The sequence below is a fragment of the Thalassophryne amazonica genome, chromosome 11 (genome assembly GCF_902500255.1).
Source record: "Thalassophryne amazonica chromosome 11, fThaAma1.1, whole genome shotgun sequence".
Taxonomy (NCBI): Eukaryota; Metazoa; Chordata; class Actinopteri; order Batrachoidiformes; family Batrachoididae; genus Thalassophryne; species Thalassophryne amazonica.
The window spans coordinates 29,228,592-29,245,580 of record NC_047113.1 but is presented as its reverse complement, the minus strand read 5'-3'; the positions used below and the strand labels follow the sequence as shown (position 1 = coordinate 29,245,580).

General features: G+C 41.6%; 1 protein-coding gene across 1 annotated transcript in view; it reads right to left on the bottom strand.

The window, feature by feature from the left end:
• The window catches only part of LOC117519650 (short transient receptor potential channel 7-like), a 214,412-nt gene extending 204,518 nt beyond the window's left edge, over positions 1–9,894 (bottom strand). The window contains exon 1 of the mRNA XM_034180923.1: positions 9,304–9,894. Within this exon, the coding sequence (XP_034036814.1) occupies positions 9,304–9,791 (488 nt within the window). The 5' untranslated portion in view covers positions 9,792–9,894. The remainder of the gene's footprint in view (positions 1–9,303) is intronic.
• Between the last annotated feature and the right edge of the window lie 7,095 nt (positions 9,895–16,989).

Sequence of the window (16,989 nt, the reverse complement as noted above, 5' to 3'; positions counted from 1 at the left end):
AGCTACCACAGGAATCTCACAGTTTTTTACACGTGCACAGGCGTCCATCTGCCAAGAACATCATGTCATGAGCACTTACCCTATAGCCGAGCAAATAGGAACAGAGGAGAAGGTTTAAAAAATGGCTCAAGAGTCCGAATCAAGGTGCACATATAAATGGTTTGTGTGTGCATTGAGGGTGTGATATCGTGTTGTGCAAGTCCCTGTCAGTGTCATGTGGCTGCTGTTTCTTAGTCTTACTCAGATTAACATTCACACAAAATCCCAGCTGACTGCTTCTTGTATGTTCAAACACTGGAACAAATCAATATGATCTCCATCAGAACGCCGCTAAACACTCGCTAATTCATTCAGACTTGAGCATGCTTGTACATCCGCGTTGGTGCACTCTGGTGCACAAGCTGTACCTCCCGTATGAATGTGTAAATGCACTTTAAGTAAGGAAAAGTGGGGAAATGAAGTATTTGGTTCTTTAATAATAATAATAATAATAATAATAATAATAGTAATCATAATACTATTACCCAGTTCCTCAAATGCAGAGCTTTACCATTTTTAATTAAAGTTCAAAGAAACATGTGGCAATCAAGATTTACAAAACTGTTGTGGCTGGCGTGCCTGGCTGGCTTTTGTTTGTCTTCTGTTTCTGTCTTTTGGTTTTCCTTCCAGGTGGTGCGCATTTGGGACTGAGTGGCTGTGTGGCTGAGTTACCAGGACCTCACCCTGATCACCTGAGGCTGATCATGTGCAGCTCGTCAGGACTCGCAGCTGTGGTGCATCTACACGGATTGGAGCATGGTGGCATTTAAGTCTGGAGTACACAGTGTGTATTTGCCAGAGACTCGACCTTGTGACCAGACGGGTGAGATCGTCATCTCGAGAGCCATCTCATCATCAGTGGATGCAGAGAACGTCCAGGTTTGATGCATGGTCTGTGAAAGAGGAGGGGGTGAGGTCTCACGCTCGTCAGCACACTTCCTGAGGTACGTTAGGTTTTGTGACTAACATTATTACAGTCAGTAAATGTGGTGTCCCTCACACCTTATTATATTGAGCTGTTATGTTAGTCGTTTAATCAGCTTCCACTGCAGTTGAATGTGAACAGGGTGTTCCATGCCTGCAGGGTGGGAAGCTGATTAGTAATTAAGCCAGGAAGTGTTTGCTGTTTGTGTACACCTTTGAGTGGTCTCTCTGTGTGTGGAGTGTGGACTCACATGATGGTTTCTCCTTTCACAGACTCGGTTTGTCGCAGCCACCTGGGGGGTGTCGGCGGGGTCCTTGGGTCCGAACTGGTTCTGGCTCCGGACCGTTTGTGCTGCTAGGAGTGCACCGCAAATCCACCACGCCAGACCGTGCACTTATTTGTTTGTACTTTTTCACATCACTGTTATGTAATTAAATTTAGTTATCCTTTGTACCGTGCTCTGCTTATTTTATACTGGGTCCTTCAAACGCTGGTCGGTTCTCCGGGCTGCGTCCGACACATAACACAAAACTACTGTTTGCTTTACCAGTAGGCACCTTGGCCCAGGAGTTTAAAGTAAAACTAACCAAAAACTTTTCACACAGGTCTCAATATAATTTCTTTAGGCCAGAAAATCATCAACTTCTCTCACCTGTAATGACTGCTTTCTAACATACACAACACAATGACCTCTGGCACACTAACAACACAACGGCATGACTGTGAAGATGCATGACTTTTAATTGCATTTGGTTTGATACTATAATAAATAAACACAACAACTCTGTAAAACGTGGCCGAGCATCATATGTTACAGAATACAAAGTCTTATTTAGGCCCTGAAGTGCTGATATTTGTCACTAGACACAACAGCATGAAGAGGGTGACAGCCTCCCTGGGTGGGACGGCAGTCTACCACAGATTATTCTCTCAACCAAGGCCTGTTTGCATTTAGAGCTGGGTAGATCGGGATGAAGTGCCTTGTCCAAGCACAGACAAGCAGCATAACCAGGGATCAAACCAAGGTGGGAGCCCAACTCCTATCCTTCAGTGGACATCATTATCCATAGATAATAGCCAGTACAATAGCCAGTCTATAGTGATGCATCTTTCATTAACGGTAAACGAGAGCTAAATTCAAATATACTGGCTTACTATATACTCTACTATATTCTTACTATATACTCTACTCCATAGAATATCCAAAAACTCATTTGGGATTTAGTACTCATCGACCAGTACCCAGATGGCCTATCCATCCTGTGTACGTATGTACATGGACTATGCTCTGTTATCCCTTGATGCTGTAGCATGGTAATGGGAGAACAACTTCTGAGGAAAATTCAGAGATAACTGACACACATGAGAATGATACCAGCATCCAAGGAGCCACGGCATTGTACAAATATACATTTATTAAGTATCAAGAGCCATTTAAATAAGTATGCCATTGCAAAATAGAAATTGTTGCAGCACACAGGGATATCTGCATATGTGTCATCTGTAAACATCAAAGGACAAGTTTAGATGGTGGAGGTGTAGTAAACCCAAATTTTAAGTATGCAATACCATGGAGCCTATTCCAGCAGTGATAGGGTGAGAGGCAGGGTACACCCTGGCCAGGACACCAGTCTGCCTCAAGAAAGTGTTTTATAGTCACTTTAAAAAGCCAATTAATATAACCTGGTAAGGCAGAAGATTAATCTAACGCGGTGGCAAAAAATATGGGAAACTATAGGTTTTTCATGCACTCTTCATAGGTTTTAAAACAAAGAGAGAGCTTGTGCCCAGTGACCTATAATACTTTTTTTTTTTTTTTCTGAAAACTTTTGAAGGATGCAAATTTTTTAAAATCTGATTGGTTAATCATGTGAGATTTCAGACCATATAACACCGGTGTAACGGTGGCAAAATATTTGACCGTTTCACATTTGGATATATTACTCCATGCCTTGACTGGTGTTCTGACAAGATGTCATTCCTGTCGAATATCATTCCTGTCCTCCGCACAACTACTACAGATGCCTCCTACTACGGAGGAGGCATCTGCGCACACGTGCAGTATTGTCAGGATGCTGAACTGTCGATTTATGCGACGAGATGCACAATTTGACAGAATACCGGCTGCACGCACTGCTAGCTGTTAGCGCTGTTAGCTGAGCGCAAGAGAAAGTCGCGTACAGACGCTGCTGCTGCCAAAATGGGTGAATTTACGATACCATACAAAAGTATCGACATGGATTCTGATCAACCTGGGGTCACGGCAAGTCGTGATTCAGCAGCACAAAATATACATTAATCTATTGGTTCGTGATATTGTGACAAAAAGTGCCTAATTTTTGTCACAGCAGCACGAAATTTATTCTAGTTCATTCTGTGATGGCTGCACGAAATTAAAACTGTAGGGGGGTTGGGGGTGGTTATGGTTAGGGTTGGGGGAAGGAGTAGGGTTAGGTTATGGTTAAGGTTAGGGTTGGGGCCAGGAGTAGAGTTAGTAATAGTGAGTTAAAAAAAAACCTTGTCACGAAATTTGACTCATTTCGTGACGGGACCACGATAATCAATCAATCAATCAATTTTTTTTTATATAGCGCCAAATCACAACAAACAGCTGCCCCAAGGCGCTCCATATTGCAAGGCAAGGCCATACAACAATTATGTAAAACCCCAACGGTCAAAACGACCCCCTGTGAGCAAGCACTTGGCTACAGTGGGAAGGAAAAACTCCCTTTTAACAGGAAGAAACCTCCAGCAGAACCAGGCTCAGGGAGGGGCAGTCTTCTGCTGGGACTGGTTGGGGCTGAGGGAGAGAACCAGGAAAAAGACATGCTGTGGAGAGGAGCAGAGATCGATCACTAATGACTAAAAGCAGAGTGGTGCATACAGAGCAAAAAGAGAAAGAAACAGTGCATCATAGGAACCCCCCAGCAGTCTACGTCTATAGCAGCATAACTAAGGGATGGTTTAGGGTCACCTGATCCAGCCCTAACTATAAGCTTTAGCAAAAAGGAAAGTTTTAAGCCTAATCTTAAAAGTAGAGAGGGTGTCTGTCTCCCTGATCTGAATTGGGAGCTGGTTCCACAGGAGAGGAGCCTGAAAGCTGAAGGCTCTGCCTCCCATTCTACTCTTACAAACCCTAGGAACTACAAGTAAGCCTGCAGTCTGAGAGCGAAGCGCTCTATTGGGGTGATATGGTACTACGAGGTCCCTAAGATAAGATGGGACCTGATTATTCAAAACCTTATAAGTAAGAAGAAGAATTTAAAATTCTATTCTAGAATTAACAGGAAGCCAATGAAGAGAGGCCAATATGGGTGAGATATGCTCTCTCCTTCTAGTCCCCGTCAGTACTCTAGCTGCAGCATTTTGAATTAACTGAAGGCTTTTTAGGGAACTTTTAGGACAACCTGATAATAATGAATTACAATAGTCCAGCCTAGAGGAAATAAATGCATGAATTAGTTTTTCAGCATCACTCTGAGACAAGACCTTTCTGATTTTAGAGATATTGCGTAAATGCAAAAAAGCAGTCCTACATATTTGTTTAATATGCGCTTTGAATGACATATCCTGATCAAAAATGACTCCAAGATTTCTCACAGTATTACTAGAGGTCAGGGTAATGCCATCCAGAGTAAGGATCTGGTTAGACACCATGTTTCTAAGATTTGTGGGGCCAAGTACAATAACTTCAGATTTATCTGAGTTTAAAAGCAGGAAATTAGAGGTCATCCATGTCTTTATGTCTGTAAGACAATCCTGCAGTTTAGCTAATTGGTGTGTGTCCTCTGGCTTCATGGATAGATAAAGCTGGGTATCATCTGCGTAACAATGAAAATTTAAGCAATGCCGTCTAATAATACTGCCTAAGGGAAGCATGTATAAAGTAAATAAAATTGGTCCTAGCACAGAACCTTGTGGAACTCCATAATTAACTTTAGTCTGTGAAGAAGATTCCCCATTTACATGAACAAATTGTAATCTATTAAACAAATATGATTCAAACCACCGCAGCGCAGTGCCTTTAATACCTATGGCATGCTCTAATCTCTGTAATAAAAATTTATGGTCAACAGTATCAAAAGCAGCACTGAGGTCTAACAGAACAAGCACAGAGATGAGTCCACTGTCCGAGGCCATAAGAAGATCATTTGTAACCTTCACTAATGCTGTTTCTGTACTATGATGAATTCTAAAACCTGACAAACTCTTCAAATAGACCATTCCTCTGCAGATGATCAGTTAGCTGTTTTACAACTACCCTTTCAAGAATTTTTGAGAGAAAAGGAAGGTTGGAGATTGGCCTATAATTAGCTAAGATAGCTGGGTCAAGTGATGGCTTTTTAAGTAATGGTTTAATTACTGCCACCTTAAAAGCCTGTGGTACATAGCCAACTAACAAAGATAGATTGATCATATTTAAGATCGAAGCATTAAATAATGGTAGGGCTTCCTTGAGCAGCCTGGTAGGAATGGGGTCTAATAAACACGTTGATAGTTTGGATGAAGTAACTAATGAAAATAACTCAGACAGAACAATCGGAGAGAAAGAGTCTAACCAAATACCGGCATCACTGAAAGCAGCCAAAGATAACGATACGTCTTTGGGATGGTTATGAGTAATTTTTTCTCTAATAGTTAAAATTTTGTTAGCAAAGAAAGTCATGAAGTCATTACTAGTTAAAGTTAATGGAATATTCAGCTCAATAGAGCTCTGACTCTTTGTCAGCCTGGCTACAGTGCTGAAAAGAAACCTGGGGTTGTTCTTATTTTCTTCAATTAGTGATGAGTAGAAAGATGTCCTAGCTTTACGGAGGGCTTTTTTATAGAGCAACAGACTCTTTTTCCAGGCTAAGTGAAGATCTTCTAAATTAGTGAGACGCCATTTCCTCTCCAACTTACGGGTTATCTGCTTTAAGCTACGAGTTTGTGAGTTATACCACGGAGTCAGACACTTCTGATTTAAAGCTCTCTTTTTCAGAGGAGCTACAGCATCCAAAGTTGTCTTCAATGAGGATGTAAAACTATTGACGAGATACTCTATCTCCCTTACAGAGTTTAGGTAGCTACTCTGCACTGTGTTGGTATATGGCATTAGAGAACATAAAGAAGGAATCATATCCTTAAACCTAGTTACAGCGCTTTCTGAAAGACATCTAGTGTAATGAAACTTATTCCCCACTGCTGGGTAGTCCATCAGAGTAAATGTAAATGTTATTAAGAAATGATCAGACAGAAGGGAGTTTTCAGGGAATACTGTTAAGTCTTCTATTTCCATACCATAAGTCAGAACAAGATCTAAGATATGATTAAAGTGGTGGGTGGACTCATTTACTTTTTGAGCAAAGCCAATAGAGTCTAATAATAGATTAAATGCAGTGTTGAGGCTGTCATTCTCAGCATCTGAGTGGATGTTAAAATCGCCCACTATAATTATCTTATCTGAGCTAAGCACTAAGTCAGACAAAAGGTCTGAAAATTCACAGAGAAACTCACAGTAACGACCAGGTGGACGATAGATAATAACAAATAAAACTGGTTTTTGGGACTTCCAATTTGGATGAACAAGACTAAGAGACAAGCTTTCAAATGAATTAAAGCTCTGTCTGGGTTTTTGATTAATTAATAAGCTGGAATGGAAGATTGCTGCTAATCCTCCGCCCCGGCCCGTGCTACGAGCATTCTGACAGTTAGTGTGACTCGGGGGGTGTTGACTCATTTAAACTAACATATTCATCCTGCTGTAACCAGGTTTCTGTTAGGCAGAATAAATCAATATGTTGATCAATTATTATATCATTTACCAACAGGGACTTAGAAGAGAGAGACCTAATGTTTAATAGACCACATTTAACTGTTTTAGTCTGTGGTGCAGTTGAAGGTGCTATATTATTTTTTCTTTTTTAATTTTTATGCTTAAATAGATTTTTGCTGGTTATTGGTGGTCTGGGAGCAGGCACCGTCTCTACGGGGATGGGGTAATGAGGGGATGGCAGGGGGAGAGAAGCTGCAGAGAGGTGTGTAAGACTACAACTCTGCTTCCTGGTCCCAACCCTGGATAGTCACAGTTTGGAGGATTTAAGAAAATTGGCCAGATTTCTAGAAATGATAGCTGCTCCATCCAAAGTGGGATGGATGCCGTCTCTCCTAACAAGACCAGGTTTTCCCCAGAAGCTTTGCCAATTATCTATGAAGCCCACCTCATTTTTTGGACACCACTCAGACAGCCAGCAATTCAAGGAGAACATGCGGCTAAACATGTCACTCCCGGTCCGATTGGGGAGGGGCCCAGAGAAAACTACAGAGTCCGACATTGTTTTTGCAAAGTTACACACCGATTTAATGTTAATTTTAGTGACCTCTGATTGGCGTAACCGAGTGTCATTACTGCCGACGTGAATTACAATCTTACCAAATTTCCGCTTAGCCTTAGCCAGCAGTTTCAAATTTCCTTCAATGTCGCCTGCTCTGGCCCCCGGAAGACAATTGACTATGGTTGCTGGTGTCGCTAACTTCACATTTCTCAAAACAGAGTCGCCAATAACCAGAGTTTGATCCTCGGCGGGTGTATCGTCGAGTGGGGAAAAACGGTTAGAGATGTGAACGGGTTGACGGTGTACACGGGGCTTCTGTTTAGGGCTACGCTTCCTCCTCACAGTCACCCAGTCAGCCTGCTTTCCTGACTGCCCGGGATCTGCCAGGGGGGAACTAACGGCGGCTAAGGTACCTTGGTCCGCACCGACTACAGGGGCCTGGCTAGCTGTAGAATTTTCCACGGTGCGGAGCCGAGTCTCCAATTCGCCCAGCCTGGCCTCCAAAGCTACGAATAAGCTACACTTATTACAAGTACCGTTACTGCTAAAGGAGGCCGAGGAATAACTAAACATTTCACACCCAGAGCAGAAAAGTGCGGGAGAGACAGGAGAAGCCGCCATGCTAAATCGGCTAAGAGCTAGTAGCTACGCTAACCTAGCAGATTCCTAAAAACACGCAAAGTGAATAATGTGTAAATAATTTAGAGGTGATTCAGCAGAAGGAGTGCTTTAGTTAAGGCACCAGACAGGCCATGAAGCAGCACAGGTAACGCACGGCAACAGTGCTAAAAAATAAAATAAAAATCCACCAGACAGGCTGTGGAGCAGCACAGGTAACGCACGGCAACAGTGCTAAAAAAATAAAATAAAATAAAAATCCACCAGACAGGCTGTGGAGCAGCACAGGTAACGCACGGCAACAGTGCTAAAAAATAAAATAAAAATCCACCAAACAGGCCATGGAGCGGCACAGGTAACGCACGGCAACAGTGCTAAAAAATAAAATAAAAATCCACCAGACAGGCCATGGAGCAGCACAAGTAACGCACGGCAACGGTGCTAAAAAATAAAATAAAATAAAAATCCACCAGACACGCTGTGGAGCAGCACAGGTAACGCACGGCAACAGTGCTAAAAAATAAAATAAAAATGAAAGCGTTAGCAAGCTAGTTAGCTTGCTAAAAAAAAATTGATATGGCCAAAAAATTGAAAAAAGTGCTCCGTCGCGACGTTTCGACCGTTAGAGGTCTTCTTCAGGCGAAACAAACAAACAAAAAAAAACAAAAAAAAAAACGTGAGACTGAGCTGATTCTGATACAGAATTACCATTTCACATTTGATGGATTTGATGGATTTTCACATTTGATGGATTACTCCGCACCCTGACCGCTGTTGGAGCAACAATGCCTCAAGGTAAGTCTCGCCGACTGAATTATCTACAGAAAAATAAACCGTGCAAACAATGGAAATGGATTAGAGTGGGAATAACCCCCTTGTGTCTGATGATTTGTGGACGTTCAAGCTGTTCTACGGTCACAAATATCCGTTTTAAAACTCCTTTTAAAGCTCAATTTGCGGCTGTATAACCAGCACGAACGTCTGCAAATCATCAGACACAACAGGGTTATTCCCTAAATGTACAGCAGTGTTGCCACAGTTACTTTAGTTAACTAATAATACTAATAACTAATAAAATAACTCAATCTATTTGAGGTATTTTTTTAAATTGAGCAATCAGTAATGTTACTGTAATCAGTAACCGGATTTTCAAAGTAACTGTGGCAACACATTGTATGAGTATTATGTATCAAAGCAATGAAAACTGGGTTTTGAAAAGTGAAATGTGTGTTTGATGTAAGAACTCCTGCTCTAATATCAGAGGACGTTTGTGATTAGAATCACTCATCATCCTTTGCCAAATTACAAGTTTTATAACTATAGTAACAGCGTTTGCAGGCCGCAAACCTGTGGTTGGGTTGTGACAAGTTGGAGGTTAAAAATAAATAAATAAATAAAAGGACTCACGTTTGCCTGGACTCGGAGCTGGGCTTGGGTTCTATGTGTACCGGTTCGGTGAAGTGGTTCTCGCAGTCCGACAGCTCCGCAGCACGACGGAGCTGTCCGTCGTGCTGAAAACGGTCAGCGGGCGCCGCCGCGACTCCTTCTCGCCACTTGGGAAGCGGATCATCATCGTACCGGTTGTGCGCCGCTTCCAGACGCGCATCCTGACGTGAAACAAAGCAGGTGTCTCCCTGGCGCTGACGGGACTCTGGCGGCGTTAAGTGCGGTGGTTTCCCCTGGTCCAGGTTCTCCAGAGACGCGTGAAGGCAGTCCGGTGAGGCAAGGAAAGGCGGGTCTGTGTCCCCGAGTAACGGAGAGGTGGAGGAGCAGAGGTCTCGGGGCCGCAAGGAGGACAGAGGTCCTCCTGGAGGACAGACAGACGGAGGCGGGGAGGGAGACTCGGAGACCCGCGCTCGGTCTCCGCCGTCGCTTTCTTCTCCGTCGTCAGACATGTGGAGAGCTGGTGAGCGGCACACGCTGTGAAATCATGTGACGGACATTTAACGGCGCTTATCAAAGTTTTACCAGCACAAGTTTGTTATGAGACGCGCAGTAACCGCGAACCGAGCCTGTTTTACGCGGGGCGCGCGCGCACACATCAAAGAAGGGCGCGCGCGCAGCAAGCCCTGAAAGTGAACAAGTGACGAACAGTTTCAATTACACACTAAATTCATATTTTTACTCATTTATTTATTGTTTGACTATTCAGAATAACTGAACATATTTCAATATAATAAAACTTGAAAATGCTCTAAAATAGCTTTGTTTAGCAAGAATGTAAACATTGTTTTCTGACTCTGTCTCAGAAGAAGAAGAAAAAGGAGACAAATAAGACCAAAAGTATGAAATAATAATAATAATAATAATAGTAATAAATAGCGTGTTGCCCGTGGGAATCAACGGGCTCTAGATTAGTAGTGTTGATAGCTGCCATATTTCAAGGGTGGTAATAAATTAAGCAAAGCTTGTATAATGAGTTGGAATGGCATGTGATTCCAGAATGTTTTTAGAACCTTAGACCTCAACAATTGTTAGAAAAAGAAGGCAAGCCTTTTATTTCCTGTTAATTATGTATTTTTATGTTAACTGTCATTTATCTTTATCATTATTACTATTATCAGTATTATAGTTATTATTATATTTTATTATTACTTATATTTTGTCCTTTGATTTTTTTAAATGGATCACAATGGGAATGTGTTTTCACTTTCTTGTGTCGTACGGTATTTAGAATTATATTATATACTTACACTGAACTAAAATGACGTATGCACACACATGTTTTTAATATAAAGATGATTTTCCATGCCCTGCTGGATTGGTGTGTTAGTCCTGAATGCGGTTAGCAATGTTAGCTACCATCCATAGTTTCTCCAAAAATATTAGTCCTATCAAATGTTCTATTTTGGCACCGTTCATCCACAACCAAAAAATACATAAGCACACCAAACAAAATGCCAGCTGTCCCCAGTCACATGCATGCAGAGCTTTTTTGTTTTTTCTGCAATTTGCTGCAAGCAGGTGCTTTTAAGTTTTACGCATGCACAAACAGAGATGGTGGCTGCTGTAAGCAGGTGCTTTTAATATTTACACATGCACAAACAAAGGCAGTGGTGAAAGACATCCAAAAGCAATACTCTTTTCACTCATGGTAATGAAAACAGAAAATGTCAGCTATCCTCAGTTTGTCTCTGATTGAAGTTACACACCAACCCAGTCTCACAGATTGTCGTCAGCAGCACGAAATATACATTAATCTATTGGTTCATCATATTTAGGGCTGCAGCTATCGATTATTTGAGTAATCAAGTATTCTATCGATTATTCTGGCGATTAATCGGGTAACTGGATAAAAAGTACTTTTGCATTTTTAAACAACATCAATAGTCCAGGGCTCTCCCTAAGCAATGGCACAATGTCTCTGCGAAAAAAAATCTTAGTAAATCAGAAGCAACATGCACATCCAAGATGTGTAAAAAAGGCGTGCTGGATCAAAAAAGAGACAAATATCAAAGCAAAAATCTGCACAACCTGAGCGCTCCAATGCTAAAAGCTTTAGTTGTACACAAATAGCAAAATAGCTGTGCCAAAATCTTGACATTTTGCTGAAATGGCGATAGGATGTGGTTTCTGTTTTGTTTTTCCCCAACTTGTTAAATTTAACCTTTTTTTTAAGGTTGGTGGACTGGGTCCCTGCGTTATTTTTTTTATCCCTTTTTCTCTGCAATTCAGCAGATGCATTTCAGCTGGAGGTTGAACATGCAAGCCTCTCAGTTTTATTATTATTATTATATTTAAGTTACAGTGTTTGTGAAGGGTTTTGTGTTGCCCAAAAAAGCGAAAATTAAAAAGCAAAACACTTGGTGCGAGTATGAGCAAAACACAGAAGAAAGAGTAGACTTTCAGAAACTGTTTGTCAGTGTGGCCGGGGACGGAGCTGTGACTCGCCCAGTGTGAGCGGATGGCTGAGCCCCTCACATCAGACAAACAGAATCATAGCAGCCGACCGCCGGGTCAAGTCACTCCCCACGTAGTGCGGGCCATGTGTTTTTTTAATAAGAGACAAACACACAGCTTCGCTTTAAATATTCAGTCAGTCTATTTCAGATGATCACCGTAGGCCCTCTTTCTCTTAAAAGGCTTAATTTTACTCTGTGTGTCACGTTGGAAAGCGGTACCTGTAGGTGCTAATTTGATTAGCATTTTCATGTTTATGAACATGGTCTAGTCGTCTTCTGTTTTTTCTGGGGATGTTACACCGCCACATACAGGCCTGGCATATGTCTGCAATGTTAAACAAAACCTCGAGGCACAGAATTTGCCTCATACATTTTCTGTAATTGAATTATTGGAGTTACTCAACTAATCATTTCAGCCCTAGTCATATTGTCACAAAAGTGCAAAATCTTCATCATGGCAGCACAAATTCATTCTAATTTATGATGGCTGCATGTAATTAAAAGTGCAGTGGGGGGGGGGGGGGTGATTATGGTTAGGGTTAGGGGAAGTAGTAAGGTTAGGTTATGGTTATGGTTAAGGTTCGGGTTGGGGGTAGGAGTAGGGTTAGTAATAGCGGGTTAAAAAAAATGTCACGGAAACTGGAATCATTTCATGACAGGAGGACAAAAAAACATGAGACTGGGCTGTACACACACACACACACACGCACGGAGAGGTTATTGTCCTTTCCTCATTCTGCTGAAAGCAGGTGCTTCATTTTTAGACACAGAGATGTAGCTGAAGGCATCAAACGCAACACACATTTCACTCATGGTACCAGCAACATGGCACTGAAATAACACCTAAATCAATAACACTAAGAACACTATTAAACTAACATGAACCACAATAACAACATTTAAAACTCCAAATCCCCAAACTCCCATGGTGCATTACAGCACAGCACCCACTGTTTACTGGTTAGCTAAAATCACTAATTTCTCAAAAAATAGTTGCCCTATCAACTTTCCATTTTCACAGCATTCACCCTGGACCCAAAATACATAAGCATACCAACCGGCAAATGTCAGCTCTCCCCAGTTTTTGCATAATCAAAGCCTTAGACACACACACACACACACACACACACACACACACACACACACACACACACACACACACACACACACAGGCATGCACACAGGCATGCACACAGAGGCCACTTGGCAATTATAATATGAGTGAACCGTCGCGCAGCTCGCTCATGGTATGGGGTGTCCTAAACAGGAAGTGCCGAAATTCAAGTACACAGTAAAACAGGAAATGTTCAAATGTCAAACACTTCCTGTATTGATTGACGAGATCCCATGGAATGTTGCGGGAACTCAGTGGCAAGCTCACACTCAAACTTGGAAGTGCCGAATTCTCAGTCACAGTGAAACAGAAAATGTTGAACACCTCCTGGCATGGGTGGAGCTAGAGTGGAGGCTGGGGTTTCACTGGACTCCCCTGAAATCTGATTGGTCACAGATGATTGACATTTAACGGCACCACACGTCTGGTTGAAAGAGCTGCATTTTCAAATCAGTGAGTCACATTGACTGCTAGGTTCCTTCTGTCCACTCGTTTGTGCTGTGTACCACAAAAAGTTCTAATCCACCTTAGTAGAAAAAGAAAAATGTTTGCTCCAGATTTGAACTGAACACGTCATTTGAACTATGGACTTCTAATCACACCAAACTTATATTGGTGAGTAAATGACTATATTTTATGCCAGAAATCAGGTCCAGGTTGGTAAAAGCAGCATTTCTCCTTTAATTTGGGTTGCCTTATATACACATGTTTAACCTAACAGACAACAGCTGGTTCATGCTCTGTTGACTTATTAGTGTAGCAGGTAACTGAAACAATCCTTCAAATGGTGATACAAGCATCAAATTCAGCACAAATACAGCTGGAGCAAAATTAATAGAGCAACTTTAACTTTTGACCCCTGTACAAACTGAAACTGACCTTTGTCACCATTCTTATCATTTATCATTCTTATCACTTATGTTTCCATTCCCTAACTTGTCTAAAGAAAACTGGCAATAAAACTGATTATTATTTACAGGTTTTATCAAGTTTTAGAGATTTGCTTTCAGTTTGAGTTTGAGGAAGATAATTTTTGAAATTTTTATTCTTTATTTTTTGTTTTTCTTGCATTTAAAATGTCATAAACAAATTAAAATGTGTGAAATTCCAAGTGTTCCAATACTTTTGGAGGGCACAGTATCCTAACCTTGTGATGACTGTTGCTGCACTTTGCGTCAAATCATAGTCATATCGTATATCATATTGATATGAAAATTCAGTAAAGTATATCTTCTACATATTATACATTCCAAATCTAAGGTGGAACTCTACTAGTGTTTACTAAGGTACACCTAAATATCTTTAAAGAAAAAAAAAGAGAGAGACAGTCGAGTCACTTAGGTGCCTGGTCTTGAGAACCAGGGATGGTAGGTCGAAAAGCTTTTTTATCCCATGGTAACTCTCCTTACCCACCTACGCGGCTCAAGAATATGGACAGCATGTATATAAGTGACATTTACGTAACAATTTATATGACAATATTGAAATAAGATAATTTGGCCATATTGTACAGCCCTACTGTCAACTAGCTGAAAACTTTGAATATTAACTTACATCTACATTAAAAAAATGCGTAAAGTGGCAGGGGGCGGAGCCTCCCCAGAAGCTGAAAGGTTTTTGCTATGCTAATGCTCTGCTGAAGCATTTACTCAAAATAAAGTCTAAAGGACCTAAATGACATGATGAGATGCTGACGAACTTCACTCATTCATGTCCGCGACATATGCATATTGTAAATAACAATAATAACAATAATAATAATAATAATAAGGGAAGGGAAGGGAAGTCTGGGGTCCCCTGCTTGAGCTGTTGTCCCCGCGTCCCAATCCCAGATAAGCGGTTGAAGATGAGTGAGTGTGAGTAATAATTATCATAAATTTTATGAAGGTTGATCATTTTAAACAAGGTAATAATTAATTTATTATTTAATAATTTAGAAACAGGAGTCTCCATTGGCTATGATGTTTGCAGATGACATTGTGATCTGTAGCAAGAGCAGACAGCAGGTTGACTTTCGCCTGGAAATGTGGACATACACTATGGAGAGCAGGGGAATGAAAGTCAGTAGGCGCACGACTCAGCCCAGTGGAAAAGTGTAGTTACAAGGAGTAGAAGTGGTGAAAGTAGATGAGTTTAAATAATTGGCGTCAATTCCAAAGTAACTGACAGTGTGGTAGAGGTGAAGAAGAGAGTGCAGTCACAGTGGAGTGGGTGGAGTAAGGTGGAGAAAGGTGGCAGGAGTTATCTGTGACCGACAAATATTTGCAAGAGTGAAGGGAAAAGTCTACAAGACTGTAGTGAGACCAGCTATGTTGTACGGCTTAGAGACAGTGGCACTAACAAAGGGACAGGAGGCAGAGCTGGAAGTGGCAGAGATGAAAATGTTGCGATTCTCTTTGGGAGTGACGAGGATGGGCAGGATTAGGAATGAACATATCAGAAGGACAGTTCAGGTGGGACAGTTTGGAGACAAAGTCAGAGAGAAGAGATTGAGATGGTTTGGACATGTGCAGAGGAGGGACCCAGTATATATAGGGAGAAGGATGCTGAGAATGAAGCCATCAGGCAGGAGGAGAAGAGAGGAGAGGTTTATGGATGTGCTGAGGGAGGACATGCAGGCCGATGGCGTGACAGAGGAGGATATAGAGGACAGGGTGAGATGGAAATGACTGATCTGCTGTGGTGACCCCTAAGGGGAGTAGTCAAAAGAAGAAGAAGCAGACTTAATAATTTAGAAATACATTTAAATCTTAATTCTGTTAGTTAATGCTCATTACTGTATTAAATACTGCCAATTAATGCACGCTTATTGTACCACCAACTACTACTACTACTACTACTACCACTACTACTTTTCTGGTCTCTGCTCTGATACAGTGTCAGTTTGACTACTCTTGCTCTGTCTGCCACAGTGGTCTTTCTAAAAAGACCAAAGATAGAATGCAGGTTATGCAGAAAAACATCATCAGCTATTTGTTGGATGCTCCTCCAAGAAAATGTTGGTTATGTTGAATTTGATATGGTTGGAATCTTACTAGTAGAATATAGAGTAGAAGAATTGAAACTTGGTCACATATAATGCTTTATATAACGGCTGAGTGGATCCTTGTCATTTGATTGGTGCTTTGTATGTCACATGACATGGATTCATTCATCCCATTTGTGTTGCATTGCAATTAGAGTGCAGCTTGGTTCCATTTAGAGTGCAAATTTGGTTCCATACGTTTGGTACCATTGCACTCTGCACGCACACACACACACACACACACACACACACACGTGTGGACGTCCTCGTGCACGCACGCACACGTGATCGTGCGCACGCATACACAAGGACGTGCGCGTGCACGTGTGAGCATGTGTGCATGCCCACACATGCTCATGCACACACATGCACACATGCTCACACACAACATGCGCGTCCACGCACACACAAAACAAATCCACTGTGTTGTCTGGAGGCTGTTAGCAGGAAGAAAGAAATAAAAGCTGGACTCATTTCTGAAGTGATTTTTTTTTTTTTTGCTGCACTGAGGATGTACACAGTCGACCGACCCAGTTGCGTGTGTGTGCGCACGCGCGGGGGACAACAACACAATGATTTGATTGAGCTAACTGATGCCGCTAATTCTTGTAACAGAGACACACACACACACACACACACACACACACACACACACACACACACACACACACACACACACACACACACACACACACACACACACACAATCCACTCCGCTGTAAGCCTTCTGGATGCATGAAAAACTGTTCACATGAAACGCTGACATGATTTTTGGCTAGACTGAGGAACTACACAAAGTTTTTTTTTTAATGGAAGTCCGAAGTCAGTGTACAGCATCACTGGACTACACGTTACAGTGGAACACCAAAGTGTAATTCCCTTTTCTGTTGTTTATAAATTAATAAAATATGAAATTGAATGGTATGTTCCAGCTTTCACCTCATGAAATATTTGTACCATTGAACTCATAAACATTCATTATTTGTATAATAAATGGGACTGTTCCTGATTATCTCAAATGTAATACAGAGATAGTCCATAATGGGCATACT